At 54.0% G+C, this 17,657-nt stretch overlaps 2 protein-coding genes across 3 annotated transcripts in view; one reads left to right on the forward strand and one right to left on the reverse strand.

The window, feature by feature from the left end:
- Positions 1 to 8,672, forward strand: part of DNAJC11 (DnaJ heat shock protein family (Hsp40) member C11) — a 74,947-nt gene extending 66,275 nt beyond the window's left edge. For both annotated transcript variants that reach the window (XM_071217800.1, XM_004455291.4), the window contains 6 exons: positions 2,361 to 2,516; positions 4,209 to 4,278; positions 5,627 to 5,684; positions 5,824 to 5,966; positions 6,652 to 6,781; positions 7,137 to 8,672. In XM_071217800.1, coding sequence (XP_071073901.1) covers positions 2,361 to 2,516; positions 4,209 to 4,278; positions 5,627 to 5,684; positions 5,824 to 5,966; positions 6,652 to 6,781; positions 7,137 to 7,162 — 583 coding nt within the window. In that variant the 3' untranslated portion in view covers positions 7,163 to 8,672. The remainder of the gene's footprint in view (positions 1 to 2,360; positions 2,517 to 4,208; positions 4,279 to 5,626; positions 5,685 to 5,823; positions 5,967 to 6,651; positions 6,782 to 7,136) is intronic.
- Positions 8,673 to 8,886: 214 nt separating this feature from the next.
- On the reverse strand, positions 8,887 to 17,645 carry THAP3 (THAP domain containing 3). The gene is made up of 5 exons (XM_058304524.1): positions 17,519 to 17,645; positions 14,041 to 14,233; positions 10,724 to 10,786; positions 10,227 to 10,328; positions 8,887 to 9,869 (listed from the first exon to the last, which is right to left on the reverse strand). The coding sequence occupies exons 1-5, from the start codon at positions 17,590 to 17,592 to the stop codon at positions 9,585 to 9,587; spliced, it is 717 nt and encodes a 238-aa protein (XP_058160507.1). The 5' UTR covers positions 17,593 to 17,645; the 3' UTR covers positions 8,887 to 9,584.
- Positions 17,646 to 17,657: the final 12 nt, after the last annotated feature.

Genomic DNA, 17,657 nt, shown 5'->3' on the forward strand with positions numbered 1-17,657 from the left:
ATTACTTAATCAAGTAAACTTATGAATCCAATATAATCTAATATGCCCAGAGGAAAAGATCAGTTTACAAACATAATCCAATATTTCTTTTTGGAATTCATCAATAATATCAAACTGCTACAAGCCCACCAATGAATGTTTCATTTCAGGTACTTTGGTTTTTAGCTCTAGAATTTCTGTTTGATTCTTTTTTATAGTTTCTATTTCTCAGCAGAAATTTCTTATCTTTTCATTCGTTATGAGTATAGTTTACGTCTTTGAACGTAGTACAACTACACTCAAAGACATAGCCATTATAACTGCTAAGTTCTAACATCTGGGTCATCTTGGGATCAGTCTCTGCTGATTATCTTTTCTTCTTGTGTGTCATGTCTTCCTGTTTTGTTTTGTTTTGTTTTTAAGATTTTTATTTCTCCCCACCCCCTTGTTTTTTTATTTGCTGTGTCTGTCTGTATTCATTGGGAGGCACTGGGAGCTGAACCTGGGACCTCTGGTGTGCAAGGGAGGTGCCTAATCACTCAAGTCACCTCTACTCCCAGCTTTTTTATGTCTTGCATTCTGCTTTTCCTCCCCATGTCTCTATTTGCATCATCTTGTGTCAGCTGGCCGAGCCTGCCTGTTGCATCAGCTCGCTGTCTTTAAGAGGCACTGGGAACCTCTACTTCCTGCTTTGTTGTGTCTCTCATTGTGTTTTTCCTTTTTGTGTCTCTTGTTGTGTCAACTTGCTGCTCCTGCCCATCACGCCAGCTCGCTGTCTTCTGTAGGAGGCACTGGAATCTGAACCAGTGACCTCCCATGTGGTAGGCAGGAGCCCAGTTGCCTGAGCCCCATCTGTTTTCCCCTTTTTCTTTTTTATGTAGAGTATTATTGGATTGTATCCTGGATATTGTGAATGATGCATAGTAGAGACTATGTTTTGTTTCTTCAGAGTGTTGATTTTTTCATTTTAGAAGATAGTTAACTTGGTTGAACTCAAACTGCACAATTTGGATGTTATTTGGTGAGTTACAGCCAAAGTTTTGGTACAGTTCTTATAGCCTTAGCTAGGCCACAAGGTAGATCAGGGATCAGCTAGAGATTTGTGCCACGTTTATGTGCAGAATTTGGGGATTCTCATCTCTGGTGATCCCCTCCTACTTTCCAGTTGATATGCTTGCCCCAAACTCTGGGCTCTGGTTCTTTAGTCTAGTACAATTGCAGGTTTCTTTCCAACTTTTAGCCACCCAGTGTGGTACAGATGGGGGCTTGCCCTCACACTGAAAGCTGTTAAAAAATGAAAATTTACCATGTGTACTAGCAAAAGTGGTGCTGATGCAAAGTACCAGAAAGCTGCTGACTTTTATAGAGGGTATTTATTTGGGGTAGAAGATTATAGATACAAAGCCCTAAAGAGTCTAACTTAAGACTGCTTTCTCACCAAAGTCAGTTACCATGTCTTGAAGCAAGATGGCGGGTGATCTCTGCCTGGTCTCTCGGGCCTGCTCAGGTGCTCTGTACTCTTTGATAAACTATCAGGCAATGGCTCATCTCTCCTCCTGGGACTTCAGCTGTTTCAGCCTTCTTTCTGTCACATGGCAGAACTAAAATGACCAAGTTTTCTCCTCTTCCGTGTATCTTCTTGAGTGAGTGTCCATTTGTATCATCCCACCAAGGGGTGGGGACTCAGTCTGAGTCACAACCTATTCACGTGGTTGGAGTCAAAGCCCTCATCTTAACAGGTAATTTAATCAAAGACATCTTAGGTGAATTTAATACATTCAAAGGGTCTCACACCCGGAAGAACAGATGAGTTTACAAACAATCTCTCTCTTTTGGGACTCACAAAAATAATCTCAAACTGTTACACCAAGAAACTCAGCAGTGTGCCATTCAGTTCATCTCCATTTCAGACCTCCTTTTAGTATTTACCTGCCTTTAGTCACTGTCCAGCTCCTTAAGGCATTTTTAAAAATATGTAGTCCACAGTTTACAGTTGTTATAACTCCTGGATGACTGGTCCAGTAGGAGGTACTCAGCCATTACTGCCAGGAGAATCTCTTATTTGGTAACTTTTGAGATATTCATAAACTTCTTTCAGACAGATAAACTGAGAGCTGAGATGTGACTGTAAGTCTTAGGGACATCTGCTCTGGTGAAGCATTAGCTCTGCCCATGAGGTCAGCAGTTAGGAGCCCTCTCTTCTGTCAGGAACATCAGATCCAGCAGCTCCCCTTCGTGGTCGGGAGCCAGCCAAGGAGTTGGTTATAAAGTAGACTTCCTGGCTTCTGCGTCTCTGAGAGGCCAGTCCTCCTGGAGCTAAGACCCCTGTCATCCTTCCCCCAGGAAACCTGACCTGTGGTTTTGATTTGTTTTGTTTTCAGACTAAACAGGGCCAGCCAGACTTACTTCTTCCCCGTTCACTTGACGGATCAGCTGCTCCCCAGCGCTGTGTTCTACGCCACCGTGGCACCTCTGGCGGTCTACTTTGCTCTGCACCGTCTGGTCATCAAGCCGTACCTCAGGGCTCAAAGGGAGAGGTGAGTGCAAACGTGCCGTGGCACAGTGGCTCAACAGCTTTTATCTCAGTTTCCTCATCTAAAAATGGAGCACTCATTGAACCTACCCCATAGGGTTATGTGAAAAACTAAATTAATTAATACATGTAAAGTACTTAGCTTGGCATCTGGCTCATAATAAGTGCTCCACAAATACTAAGTATTTATTGAAATCCTTGTAATTAGTAATACTACTCTACTCCTTTCATTCATGTCTTTCCTACTTTCAGAAAGGATTAGAGTTGTTTTACCAAGTTTTGAAACTATAAACCATGACCACAAGAAATAAAGTTTTCCTTTTTCTTATTCTAACAAATTTCCTGGCACTGAATTCAAAGAAGAATGGATTCTAGGTTTTTAAAAGAGACCTGCATTAGCTGGAGTCTTGGAAGTCATGAAAATGTAATTTATGTAGTGTTTTCTTGTAGATACCGTTAAATTTAAACTCTCAGTGAGGGCATCTCTACAGAAAACTGAGAAGTAGTTAAGATTTGTTACTTTACAATGATCTAATTTAATAAAATATTGAACTTAGAGAATCCAGAGGAAGGCATGAATGTCCTCTTCTGGCCCCTCTAGCCTTTGAATGACTGCTGTTGAGGGTGCTAATTCCCCTGGAAACTTGAGACCAGAACGCAGACCAGGTAGAGCTGGTGACAGAGGCCCTATGCTGTGCGAAGAGGAAAATACATTTGTATGTCTGAAGTAGCATTCGTTTTCCCTGCAAAATTCATTGTCCTCTCTTCCTAATGGACCTTATTTTTTTTTTTGTTTTGAATCATTGAAAGCAATTTAGTAAAAAATATTAAGTTTAATGGATTTATTTCAAATGATGAAACTATTAAATCAAGTGTTTCCAATTGAAGAAATTAAATGTTATTCTATGTTTAAAATGCACATTTTAAAATACAAGGTGTAAGAGTTAACTGTTGGGGGGCGGATGTGGCTCAGGTGATGGGCTCCTGTCTACCATATGGGAGGCCCCGGGTTCGGTTCCCAGGGCCTCCTGGTGAAGGTGAACTGGCCTGCACCACTGCAGAGAGCTGATGGCAGACAGCAAGTGCAAACAACAAGGGAGAGAGAATAAATAAATTAAATAAAATAAATAAATCTTTAAAAAAAAAAAAAAAAGAGTTAACTGTTCAAAATGGAAATGAACATAAAAGCAAACTTCCTTATATTCACTGAATATAAAACTTGAAAAACAAAACATTCTAGGTGATTTATCTTTAAAGACAGATGTGATTCTATTTAAACTGTTTGTAACTAAGTATGTTAATAAAATGCTCTTCATCGGTGCTAAAAAAAAAATCCTGGAAGGTTGGCGGGATTTCCTGTGATCTCACCCTCCACCAGACCTCCCACTTCCCTCTCCTCTGAGATTCTCATCAGGTGGGGCTTGGTTCCAGAGCGTGACAGCGGGTTTCCTGTACGTTCTTCGGGGACAAAAGGGAAAGCCATCTAGGGGTAGAATGAAAGCTGCACAGGCCGATGACTAACACACTGCTCGATACTCTCTTGAATATATATATATATTTTTTTTTTAAGTTGTAGAACTAGGAATCCAGTAAGATCACAGCCCGTTTCCTGGGCTCAGGTCCAGCGAGGGGGCTCTGTTGACTCACTGCTGTACAACACCGTGCTAATGTGTGGCTTGTGTTTTTCTTGCATAAGGGAATTGGAGAAGCAGAGGGAAAGCACAGCTACTGACATTCTGCAGAAGAAACAGGAGGCAGAAGCTGCTGTAAGTGATGTGCTGATCTTACCCTGGAAGCCCCGTGACCCACCACCATCTCTGAACATTCCTCCTCACAGTGTAGAGTGCTCACTGTGGAAGCTCCTCATTCTCTTTTCCAGTACCAGTCATTTCTTAGACCGGGGTAACATGGGAATCTACTTTGCAAACAACCTGTTGGTCTCAAGGACCTTAGGTCTCAGGCTTTTCTTCCGCCACAATATCATTTCTCAGTTTAGTCTTTATGTTGCATGTGGGCCACAAGACTGGAAATGGGGGTCCAAAGATTATATACAGGACCCTTCCAGAGGTATAACAAGGGTTTTTTGTTTGTTTTTAATCCGCCCCCCAACAGCTTTTTGCATGCTATCTGTTCTCTGTGTCCATTCACTGTGCGTTCTTCTGTGTATTTATTTTATTTCCCCTCCCCCCTTGCAGCTTGCTTGCTCTCTGCTCTCTGTGTCCATTGCTGTGCTCTTCTGTGTTTTTACTTGTCTCCCTTTTTTTGTTGTTGCATCACCTTGCTGAGTCGGCTCTCTGCAGTTGCTTGCAGGCCGGGCAGCACTCTGCAGCGCTTGTGGGCCAGGGGCTGTCCGCAGCATGCAGGCAAGCCTGCCTTCACAAGGAGGCCCTGGGACACGAACCCAGGGCCTCCCATATGGTAGACGGGAGCCCAACTGATTAAGCCACAGCCGCTTCCCTAACCAGGGTTTTTTTTTTTAAAGCTTGAGGGTACTGTCCTGATTTTCTCCCCTTTGAATGAACTGCTTTTACGGGACTTAAGGTGACAGTGGTCTTCCGGATAAGTGGCAGGGGTCACTCTCAGGTTCATCGTGGACTGGGCAAGGGCTGATGTGCAATCCCCAGGCAGATGACCTGAGCATGCCATGGCCATGTGTGCAGCAGTGGGCACTGTTTGTGTGAGGGGACAGTGCAGCTTCCCCAGTGGATTGGTGCCAAGAGATGCTTAAATCCTACTCTTTAAGGGAATGTTCTTTAATTTTAAACATCGACATGTTTAGTGTCTTGGATTGGGTTCACACGTCCACTTGACCCCCAGAAAGGGAGTGGGGTGCTGCCACTGGCCCTGGGGCTCGTGGCTGGGACGTGCCATGGCAGGTTCTCTGCTGACCCCAAGCCTGCCTGCAGAGGTGGGGTTTTAACACACACCAGTTCAGGAGCTGATCTCCCAGGCCCCTCCTCCCTTGTCTGCCAGAACCCTGAGCAGGTGGGTGGTTACAGACCAAGGAGCCCCAGACTTGTCACTGTTCTCCAGGGACACCTCCCATCTGTGAACCTCTAAAGAAAGAGGGGGAACACAGGGAAGCCCTGATGGTGCCCCCTTGTTCTTTGGCAGGTTCGGCTGATGCAGGAATCTGTCCGAAGAATCATTGAGGCAGAAGAGTCCAGAATGGGTAAGAAGGCATGATGGTCCCCCTCTCGGGACGGGGTGGGAGCTCAGGGTCTCCAAGGAGTGCCCAGTGCTGCCGTTGAGCTGCGTGGTGACATGTCAGAGGAGGCCCTGCGCTGGCCCTGACCAGGGGTCCCCTGCAGGGCTCATCATCGTGAACGCTTGGTACGGGAAATTTGTCAACGACAAGAGCCAGAAGAAGGCAAAGGTGAAAGTGATCGACGTGACTGTCCCCCTGCAGTGCCTGGTCAAGGACTCAAAGCTCCTCCTCACAGAGGCGTCCAAGGTACAGCTGTGCCGTGTGCTGAGAAAACCAAAATGGCCAAAGAGGCTGTGTGGGGCCTGGGGTGGGTCTGGCCAGAACGACCTGGTCCCTTGAAAGGGTCGGCCACCTTGTGCAGGGCCGCCCTTCGTCCAGCTGGCACTCACTGCCCAGGGGCTCCCGGCACTTGAGCCATGACAACACTGGGACCCTTTCCTCTCTCCTTTCTTTTCTTTCCCCTTTATTTCACTCACTCAACAAATGTTTATTGAGCTTCTACGTGTCAAGCAATTTCTGGGTACGACCACAAATGAAACAGAACCCTCCTGCCTTCGTGGAGCTTCCCCTTTAAATGTGTGCTCCTTGTCTTGTTCGGGAAGCCCGTGCGGGGCTTACAGCTGGTGTGTGGGGCGTGCACCATACAAACGAAGAAATAACGTGCAGACCAAGCAACCCCGGCACCCTGGAGTTTCTGTCTTGGGGGTATCCGTGAAGAGAGATTCATTTGTTGCGGTGAAAGGGGCCTCCGTTGAGAGGGAAGTCGGGGACCAAATATACCGCTGTTGAGGGTTCTGACTTGCTTTTCCTAAAGCTCAAGTTTGCATCTTCCATGGGGCAGCCCCAGCGGGGAGAGCCCAGCCCCTCCTACCTGTGCCCGACGGTGGCAGCCATTGCATCCTTGGTGTAACGCTGTCCTCTCGCGTTACAGGCTGGGCTGCCGGGGTTTTACGACCCCTGCGTGGGTGAAGAGAAGAGCCTGAAAGTGCTCTACCAGTTCCGCGGGGTTCTGCATCAGGTGATGGCCTCTGACAGCGAGGCCCTGAGGATACCAAAGCAGTGTGAGTAGCCGCCCCTTCACAGATAGCCCCCCGGCTGCAGACAGGGAGAGGCCTCAGCCACTGACCCGGGGCCGGGAGGGTACCAGAGTGGCCTCTTGGGTGTGGGGGATGCCCCCCTGGGGGCGGTGGAAGCCTGTGGGCTTTGGTGGTGTGGCCGGCACAGAGCCTGTAGCTGATAGCCAAGGAGTTGGTCCTGCTGCAGGTAGAATTAGAGTGCATTCTTGTGTTCTGGGTATAACAGAACATCCAGCTGCTTCTCTGCATTCTTCTCAGTGTGGGTGCTGCACTCCTTGGGTGGAAGAGGGAGTGGAACTGGTTGTCTTTTAATACCCTAATTTTGTCTTTTGTTTTACAGCTCACAGGATTGATACAGATGGATAAACTGTCCAGGGAACCAGATTAAAAAGCAGCTGCAAAAACTCCCCAGGAGTCTACAAATTTGGAAACAGGGAAAAACCCCAAACATCAGATGTTTTTATTTTATATTATTCCTTTTGAAGGCGGTACCATATCAATTATGTGCAGGGACGTGCAGACGCCCCAGCTTTTCTGGGTGCTGTAGGTACAACTGAGGCAGCCCCACCTGGACAAGACCACAGCACGGTGACTGTCCCCAAGGATCATGCTCCTGGAGGGAAGGGCCCTGGGCACTCGCCCTCCAGGGTCCCCGAACCTGGCTGTCTAGGCTGTGCTGGCTACCGCCAGCCACCCGGTAGTTCTCGTCCATCTGGAGGTACTCACGGAACAGCCAGCCCTCACGCCTAGGCTGCGAACTACGGTTCCTGCAGTCCAGCCTGAACGTGGAAACCAAAAGGGAAAGGGAGGTAGGAGTTTCTTGTGCTCAGGGCTCCAGGATCAATCAGCTGCTCAATCGGCTTCCCGAAACCACCTCTTTCTGTTGAAATATTACTAAGTGAATCTGCAGAGAATTCTGGGTTTATAATAAGCTTTTTATCTGGAAACAAACGGGTTTGAAAATTGGTCTTTTTTCCCACTCCCAGAGCTCAGAGCAAAGTGTTCCAACTGCACCTGGCTGGGGAGAGTGGGGTCACCCCTGGTCCCAGGGCTCACCCTGTCATCTCTTCCTCCCACCAGCAGGGGACACAAGCCCACAGCCCCCCACACCTTGGCAGGACCTGCCGTTGCCCACCCAAATCTGCCGGATGGCATTGGGGTACAGGGAGGTTTGCAAGGAAGAGGCAAAGCACTAGATGGTTGGGAGTCACGAGGGCAGGGGCACAAGCAGGTGCCAAATTTTGAGAGGTGGGAAAAGCCCAGGGAAGGCCTACCCTGGAGCCCCAGGAGTGCTGTGGCTGCTCCTCTCCACGTATCCACTGCTGGCCTCCTGCAGATGGGCCCAGCCCTCCTCACCGTGGGCTGCTGGAGTAGTGGGGAGCCTCGGGGTTCTGGGCTGTGGCTCTGCAGAGTATTTACACCCTGAATAGGCCGAATTGTCTGCTGTGGGAAGCGGCTACTGGTGAGCAGAGGCCTGTCGTACACACTGTCCCTGGCTCGGCAGTGGTTCTGCCTGCCAGCCCGTGGAGGGGACCACCTGGGGTCATGTCGACCCTGCAGCTCTTGCTGAAATCAAGCTCCTCCCCCCTGGCTCTGATATCCAAGTAATCATTAACAGCCCTGTCCTCGTTTTTAACAACAGTTCAGGTTGTATAATTCCATGATATTTATTTCCATTATAAAAAACAAATTTTCTCTGACCTGAACCTCTGAACATGAATTGTGCAATAAACCGCCCGTCAAATCTTGGACTTTGGAAACGGGCCTGTGTTTCCTCTGCTGCAGGTGGTTCTTTCGGGCACCAGTTTTCTTCATTTTGTTCCAAGTTGATTGTTCGGAAGGCACTCTTACCATAATAAACCTTTCCTGAAAGCTGGGGATCGTATTTTTAATTTATCATCTGTATGTTTATTTTTAGGAGTAAGCAAAATAAGTGCCTCTTCTCCCCCTCCAGCCCCCAGGCCTCGCGTTCTTCTTCACTGAACCACATTTCAAACCACGAGGCTTAACTCGATGTGTGGTTCCATTTTCTAGAGTAAACACTGGTCTGCAAAATAAAGCCCAAAGTTAGGAAATCATTTAGGCTAAGATTGTTCTAGCAGTCTCTTTTTTTAATTAACTAAAGTCACAATTTTTTTTTTTTAATCAAAGGTAACCACACAAATTGGTTCAGCCACAGTGAGACATGGCAGAAGAGAAGACCTGGCATTAGCACTTAGTTGTTTTTAGATAAAGGAGGAGGAAGTGCCAGTGTAGTAAGACGTTTTATTTTGTTGCTTCCACCCAGGCCGTGGAGCCACAGGCCAGGCTTGGTCCACTCACTGCCGGGGGCTCTGGCAGTCCAGGCCGATGGGAGGGGAACCCCTCACTCTGCAGTCGGGGGCGAGTATTGCTGGAGCCAGCCGCCCCCTGGGGAAGTGCATCCTGGGAGGGACGGTGTGTTCTTCTGGGAGGCTGCCTCTGTGGGCCAGGGCTCAGGCCTGTGGCCCCACACTTGCCCAGGGAGCAGTATATAAGCATCTCCCCCGGGCACCGCGCAGGACCGAGCCTGCCGTGCCCGGGACTCCCTCCCTACCCAGCCTGGGGCCTCTGGCCGTTGCCCATTAGACAGCGTCAGGGATGGTCGTCACGCAGTGGGGTCCCTGTCCCTACTTTCCTGCCCCAGCACTCCTCACGGCCGCCTTCCGAGGGTCAGCAGCAGACAGCCATCACCAGCAGGAGCCCCGAAGCCAGCGCTGGCCCTGGGTGCCGCCGGCCTCGCGACTCGTGAGAAGAGCCGGTGCCCAGCTCAGCTCTGCTGTTCTGCTGGCGGGCTGGACTGTGGGCGCCGCTGCCCGTCTCCGTGGGGACGCAAGCGACTAGAGAGCCTGCGCATCTCCAGCCTCTGCGCCTTTAAGCGCTTTCGGAGCTTTTTGTTCTCCTTCAGAGTAAGGAAGAGTTTCTTTTTCAGGGCATCTAAGTCCAAAAGGGCGTAGCTGTGGTCGGATGGCTGCTTGGGGGCGGGCCTCCTGGGCCCTGTGGGTCTGGCCGGTCGGCCAGGGGCCTCTGCTGCTCCCAGACCACATGGTGCAACCTGAGGACAGAGTTGGTGACAGATAAGGAGCTGCCCTAAGACAAGAAGGGCGGGGACTGGGCACGGTTGGGTCCCTGGGGGAAGCCTGTCACCAGACTCCTTCATACCCCATTCCTGCTGGCACCCACTGCTCCCTGAAATCCAAAGGTGGGGTGTTTTGGGGTTCACCTGACCAAATGGTATCTGTGACAGCAGCACTTCACTTGAAAGGCCAGAAATCAGCCTCATGCCAAGATACTAGTGGCTTTGAGGGGCTGCTAGTGCCTCAGGGGAGCTGGGGTTTTTCCTTTTGTTTGAAGGAGTCTTCTCTTGCTGGGACCACCCACCCACCGGCTGCACAGGGACCTGGCGTCTTACCTCTGTGGGGGCTCTGGCACTTGGGGGCTGCTGGTGCTCTTCGAGCGCTGTGTCCGCGTCTGTCCCCGTGCTGTGCTCCTCGGCTGCTGCCTCACCAAGGACCTGACAAGCAGCAGGGCAGAAGCAGGCCTGCTGAGCCCAGCAGACACCAGATACCCCCAGCTGTCCCTCGTCCATCCCAAGGTAATCCCTCCACGCTGCCTGGAGGGCGTGGCTCTGGCCAAGGGAGCAGCTCTGGGGGCACGAGGGCAAGGACTGGGGCCCCAAGGAGTGAGGCCCGACCGGACCTGTGGTCAGCTGAGGTGTTGCCAACACTGACCAAAAGAAGAGCACGTAAGGGGCGCCTGGGTTTGGGAACCCAGGGGACAGGTTCCCAAAGCTGCAGCTTATTAGGAGAGTGAACCCTGGCAGGCTAGCCTGGCGGGGAGGCACTGCCCGCTGCCCCCACATGGCAGAGCCTAGCTTCAAATTCAGGACACGGTCCAATGCAGACACACCTTTCCTTCCAGAGAGTCTGCATTTCTTCTCTCCCCGGCAGGGTCTGTGTTCTTCCTAACCAGCTGCAAGACAGGAAGACGGAGACATGACGTGGGCAGGCTGTGTGACCGGCTTGCTTTGGACAGGGTGAAAAACCTGCATCCCCTAAGAAGCCTTCACGGCTAGCCCGGCAGCTCATTCCTCTTTATCCCCACAGCTCAGCTGGGACACGGCCCATCTGACAAATAATAAACTGGGACCATGACCCAGCCCAGCTCTGCGCTCCCTGCCACCAGGTTTTCTTTCTCCAAAGCAGTTCCCACATCTTGTCCGTAGGTCCATGAAGAGGTACATGGGAAGCCAGGGACCTAATTCATATGCCAGGCTGCCAGGCACACAGTAGGTGACTCGATGTTTGCTCGGTCAGTGGCAGCCACGTAGAGCCACATCCAGGAGTACAGTCTCCCAAAGGTCTGCCGGGGCTGGGACCCACATCCCTGTGCCACCGTGACATCAAAAGAACTGAGGGAAGCAGACTTGGCCCAGTGGTTAGCGCGTCCGTCTACCACATGGGAGGTCCAAGGTTCAAACCCCAGGCCTCCTTGACCCGTGTGGAGCTGGCCCATGCGCAGTGCTGATGCGCGCAAGGAGTGCCATGCCGCATAGGGGTGTCCCCCGCGTAGGGGAGCCCCACGCGCAAGGAGTGCGCCCCATAAGGAGAGCCGCCCAGCGCGAAAGAAAGCGCAGCCTGCCCAGGAATGGCGCCGCACACACAGCTGACACAACAAGATGACGCAACAAAAAGAAACACAGATTCCCGTGCCGCTGACAACAACAGAAGCGGACAAAGAAGAACAAGCAGCTGATGGACACAGAGAACAGACAACTGGGGGGATGGGGAAGGGGAGAGGAATAAATAAATCTTAAAAAAAAAAAAAAACTAAGGAGGGAAGCAGAAATGGCTCAACTGATAGTGCATCCGCCTACCGTATGGGAGGGTCCAGGGTTTGATCCCCAGGGCCTCCTGACCTGTGTGGAGCTGGCCCATGTGCAGAGCTGCCATGCACAAGGAGTGCCATGCCACGCAGGGGTGCCCCTGCATAGGAGTGCCCCACGTGCAAGGAGTGTGCCCTGCAAGGAGAGCCGCCCCACGTGAAAAAACGTGCAGCCGGCCCAGGAGTGGTGCCGCACACACGGAGAGCTGATGCAGCAAGATGATGCAACAAAAAAGACACAGTTTCCCGGTGCCGCTGAGCGTGCAAGTGGACACAGAGGAACACACAGTGAGTGGACACAGAGCAGACAATGGGGGGAAGGGGAGAGAAATAAATAAATCTTAAAAAAAAAAAAGAACTAAGAAGCGTGAGTTTTACAAATGTCCTCCCCTCCTAGTTACTAAACCGTAAGCTCTGTAAGGCACATAACCCAAATCCCAAATCCTTATTTTGGGGGCAAAAAGTTTACCACAAATAGTGAAAGTGAATCAGTTATTAACAGGTGTCCTGAGCACCTGCTCGGTGCCAGGCCACGCTCTGGGTGTTGGGGATAAAGCAGTGCCCGTGGGGGGGCCACAGTCCAGGGGGACAGACAGTGATGGGCGCAGGGGCTACTGAGGCAGGACGGACGAGACCTGGGGGGAGGGAGGGGCAGAAGCCCCCAGCGCCAAGTCTCAGGACACTTCCCTATCAGAACATAACCTGCAATGTTCCCGCACAGCAGAGAGAAGGAAAAGCAGGAGCCTCCTGCTCCTTCCATAAACACCTTGAACAGCCAACACGCAGCAGGGCCCGAGGCTGGAGGCCAGACGCCGCCAGTCAGTGCGGCCCTCACAGCTCAGGGACAACGACCAGAAGCCGCCCCCACCAGACAACACGCCCTGGAAACCAAACCACGCAACGAGATTCCCGCTTGTCTGAAGCACCCCCGTCGGCGCAGGCCCGGCCCACGGTAACCAAGAAGGCCAGGAAGCCTCGAGCAGGCCCGCAATCGTGTCTTGAGTGCACTTTCCCCTTTTCCAACTCTTCTAACTCTTCTAAATGGGCTGCTTCTCTGAATTCTTTCTCACGACGTGACCAAGAACCTGGAAATCAGCTCTAGCAACACTAAGGAGACGCAAGCAAGGGGGGGTGGGAAGGGCCAGCAAAGCTGGCTGGAGAAGGGCAGCCGGGGCGGCCCCGGAGGGCGCCCTGAGCAGGTGAGGCAGCAGGCGCGTGGCGAGCTGGGGCAGGGACTTCCAAGCCAGGGGAGGCAGCAGCATGGAGGCCGAGGCAGGGCGTCCCGGGACGTCTGCTAAGGCAATGGCTCCCGTAGTCACTGTGGTTCCCAGACTTCTCTCACTAGCAGTGCGGTCAGGTAAGCACTGCTCTTCTGGCCTTTGGCTAGTCCACTACTGTGCCACCGCCCGGGGACCTGCACTCTGCACCTACAGGAGTCAAAGGGTAACACAACCCCGTCTCGGGCCTTCGCGTCGCCTTCTCCCCCGAGCCGGACCCGCACACCCACCTGCTCCGAGGCACTTCCACCTCAGGGTCCCATCACCTCATGCTCAACCTGCACCAGGGCAAGCTCGTGGTGCGCTCAGGAGGAAGGACCCCGCGCTCGCATCCGCCCCCTCCAGCCTCCTCACCCCTGCTTCCCACCTTCAGCTGAGGCTACTGGGGCTGCACTCGTGGGGACACTGCTGTGACCTGTCCAGCTGCCCTCCACACCCTCCACCTGCAGCCAGAGGCACCTGCCACAGCCACCTCCCTCCCCGGCCTCACCCCGAAACCCCACAGCCTGGCCAAGCCTGTCTGAGCCTGTTGTCCTCCAGCCCCTGCTCACCACTCCGGTTTCCCGTGAGCCTCTGGCCGCCCTGGAAGGACACCATTTCCAAAGGTGTGGTGACCCTGCTCGGTGCCCATGCGTTCCCCCACCTGGACCGTCGCCCTCCCTCCACTGTCCACCTGCCTTCCTCATTTGGGTGCAGTCCCAGCAGCCGGCCCGGCAGGGGCACACCATTGGTGCTTCATAGCCCTTGCTGGCCGGGACACACTCTCTAAGCCTTGACTACCTACTAGGAGAAGCGGTCAGGTCTGAGCAGCTGGCAGGCGGGGCGGCCGCGAGCCCACCTGAGCTTTGGGAGCGCTGGCCGTCAGCTTCCTGGCCAGCACCCTGCTGCGAGGCACCATCCATTGTAAAGAGGGCTGCGACCACCCCGAGAGCACAGGCCCCGGGGACGTGCCAGGCCTTGCTCCGGCTGCCGCTCCGGGCCTTCACTTTCCCTGCAAATGCCTCCCCTCCACCCCCAACCGCTGGTGAGTCCCTGGACCTGCAGAGCTGAAACAGCCTGCCCTACCTGTGCAGGCTGCTGGAAGGCAAACACCGTGGGCACAGCGTTGTGCTTCAGGTTCTTGCGGTTCCCGAAGGCGCTGAAGCACTCGGGCCTGAAGTGCTCCGAGCAGATGACCGTGTGCTGCTTGGGCTCGAAGTTGCCGCGGCCCATGTTCAGCACCCATTCCCTCAGCAGCTCCGGGCGGCTGAATGGGAACCTGCCAGGCAGAGGGGAGGCCCACGGCCAGGGCAAGGTGAATTCAGAACCTCGGAGGGTCACGCAGTTGTCACCTTGCCAGAGGAGCTTGTTGGCCGGCTTTGAATATCCAGCAGCTCTACTTTGTTAAATCGCATCCAATTTTTGGTGGCTTCTATGACTAATGACATTGCTAGGAGAAAACCTGAGCCTATGCACGTGGCCAAAGAGCCCAAGTGAACGGTGTTTCCCAAACTACTCTGCCAGGTGAGCTGTCATTCTTTCATTCATTCAGTCAAGAGCCTCCTATATGCGGGCCCCTGTGCTTAGTGCTGGGGACACGGGAGTGAAAAAGACAAAGCTGGGAAATGGTTGTGGCTCAACTGATAGAGCATCTGCCTACCATACGGAGGGTCCAGGGTTCGATACCCAGGGCCTCCTGGCCCGTGTGGTGAGCTGGCCCATGCACAGTGCTGCCACGCATAAGAAGTGCCCTGCCATGCAGGAGTATCCCCTGCATAGGGGAGTCCCATGTGCAAGGAGTGCACCCCGCAAGGAGAGCCGCCCAGCGTGAGAAAAGCGCAGCCTGCCCAGGAATGGCACCACACACATGGAGAGCTGATGCTGCAAGATGACACAACCAAAAAAGTGACAGTTTTCCGGTGCTGCCTTCCAAGAATGGAAGCGGACACAAAAGAACACACAGCAAATGGACACAGAGAGCAGACAACGGGGAGAAGGGAAGAGAAATAAAATAAATCTTAAAAAAAAAAAAGCTCCTGTCCCTGCAGAGTATGTTAGAGAGGAGGAGATGATTAAGATGAAAGAAAGTACAGGAAGCAGACTTGGCCCAATGGATAGGGCGTCCGTCTACAACATGGGAGGTCTGCGTTCAATTCCCGGGCCTCCTTGACCCGTGTGGAGCTGGCCCATGCGCAGTGCTGATGCGCGCAAGGAGTGCCGTGCCACGCAGGGGTGTCCCCGCGTAGGGGAGCCCGGTGCGCCCCGTAAGGAGAGCCGCCTAGCACGAAAGAAAGTGCAGCCTGCCCAGGAATGGCGCCGCACACACGGAGAGCTGACACAGCAAGATGACGCAACGAAAAGAAACACGGATTCCTGGTGCTGCTGCTAAGGACAGAAGCGGTCACAGAAGAACACACAGCGAATGGACAGAGAGAGCAGACAACTGGGGGGCGGGGTAAGGGGGGAGGAAAAAAAAAGTCGGAAGCACCGGGGTGGTCGGGGAAGGCCACCTAAGAAGTGGCATCTGAGCAGAGACGGAAGTGGGAGAGGTACAGTCCTGCAGGGATCAAGGGACAGCAAGAGCAAAGGCGCTAGAAGGGGCCAGGAGGAGGGCTGAGCCAGCATAGGCAGGTGAGAAGAGAGGGGGAGCAGGGGCCACAGGTCCCAGGGAAGCACTAGCCAGGCCCTGGCGGCTCCAGGCAGGGCTTGGGCAGGGCTGGACCCACACCGGTGCTGTGGGAGGGCCCAAGGGAGCTTGGAGCAGGGTGACAGCAGAGGAGGCCACGCCCAAGCAAGGGGCTCGCGAGCACTGGAAGGAAGGGGTCTCATGTCCTGCGGTGGAGGGGGCTGAAGGAGGGGCCGGCTGGGCAGCTGGTTGGTTGGTTGTACATTCACGTTAAATTTGAGAGGCTTTTTCAGATGTCCAAGTGCTGGAGCTGCGTGGGCAGGTGGACACGTGTCTAGAGATGTCCCTGCATAAGCCGTGGAAAAGCCAGAGCTGGGCAAGATGCATGCCCTGAAGTGGGTATGGATGTGGGGGGACCGCGTGTGAGGACCACCCCAGAGTCATGGCCTGGGCCCCAGGACACTCCAGCACCTGTGCGGGTATGAAAAGGACCCAGCAAAGTTGACTGAGAATGACAAAGGAAGAGGACATGTGAGAAAGGAAGAGGGCCATAGTGGTGGCCTGGTAGCCAAGTGGGAAAGTGTCAGATGCTGCAGGGGTCACCTATACGGAGGACTTAGACTGGATTTGGCAATAAAGAGCCAATGGTGACCTTGACAAAGCTACTTTGTGGGAGCAGTGGGGTGAGAGTCTGAGTGGAATGGGTTCAGGAGAAAACGAGGCGATTCCACTCCCAGGGGTGGACCGAAACCCAGGCACTGAAGACGTGTCCCATAAAAACCTCCAGAGCAGCGTGGCTGGGATGGCCAAGAGGTGAGGACAGCCAGGTGCTCTTCAGCTGGGAGATACACTCCTGTATGTCCACTCGGTGGAATACGACACAGCAATGAAAAGGCCGTCCTGTGGCATGCAAGGGCGGCTTGGACTCCCCGGGAGTAGCAGGCAGACAGAAGAGAGTACATGCTATACGTCATCCACGGGGCGTGCGGAACCAGCCAAGTGAGGCCACGTGGCCACAAGGCAGCATGGGGCCGTGTCCCGGAGCCGGGCGGGAAGGGAGCGTGGTGGCTTCTGGGGGCTGATGTGCTAACCCGAGGCAGGCACAGGTGTGTCCGCTTTATGAGAACTGCTGGGCTGTGTACTGTTCAGGCTCTACTTTACGTAATAAACGTCAGTTAAAACATTTATTTCAAAAAAGAAAGCTGGGAAGCGGGGAGTGGGGGCGATGCTTGCGGCAGTGCCTCCTTCGCTCCCGCACCCAGTCCTGCTCGAAAGGGGGCAGAGAGACGTGGGGGTGCTGGAACCCGGAGGCCTGCGAACGTCCAGTGTGCGGAGGACCAGCTCACCCGGGCGGGAGCAGCGGCCCAGGGCCCCGCGCGCGCGGCCAGGGCGGACTCCCAAATCCACACCCTCCTTCCCGGATGCCCCCAAGTCCATGCCCCCCTCCCCTGCCACACCTGGAGCCTCCTCCCGACCCCACTGCACCCGCCTAGGTCTGCCCCATCCTTCGCGAAATGACGCGCGGAAGGGACTCGGCGCGCACCGGCACACCGCAAGACCCGCTCGGCGTCGGCCATTTCCCTCGGCAAAGGGACACTGCCCAGAGGCAGGTTCCAGGCCACAGCTCTGAAGGAGACCAAGTCCCCGAGACAGGCTGGGGGCGGGGGGACGGCCGGCCAATAAGCACCCCAAACCGCGGCAAGTTCCTTTCCGAGGGCGCTGGGTACGAAGAGGGAAGTTACAAAGCCCAGCCCGCCCCCCCCGAGCCCCTGCGGAGCCCCAGGCCTGGAGGCCCTGCGCCTCCAGGAAGCCCTCCGGGATTAGCCAGGCAGTCCCCGGCCTCCCAGGCCCCGCGCGGCGGCGCTGGCGTCCTGCGCTGCCGGCCCCCGCCCCGGCCCCGGCGCCCGCGGGCCTCCCCGGCGGCGCCGCCCCCCTCACCGGTGGAAGGTGAGCTGCTTCCTGCGGCTGCTGTAGCGGTTGCAGCACTGCCGGGCCGCGCACGACTTGGGCATCGCCGCCCGCCCGCCAGGCCCGCGCCCCGAACAAAGATGGCGGCGGCGGCGCCGGCGCGGGGCGG

This window comes from Dasypus novemcinctus, chromosome 9, assembly GCF_030445035.2.
Source record: "Dasypus novemcinctus isolate mDasNov1 chromosome 9, mDasNov1.1.hap2, whole genome shotgun sequence".
In the NCBI taxonomy this organism is placed as follows: Eukaryota; Metazoa; Chordata; class Mammalia; order Cingulata; family Dasypodidae; genus Dasypus; species Dasypus novemcinctus.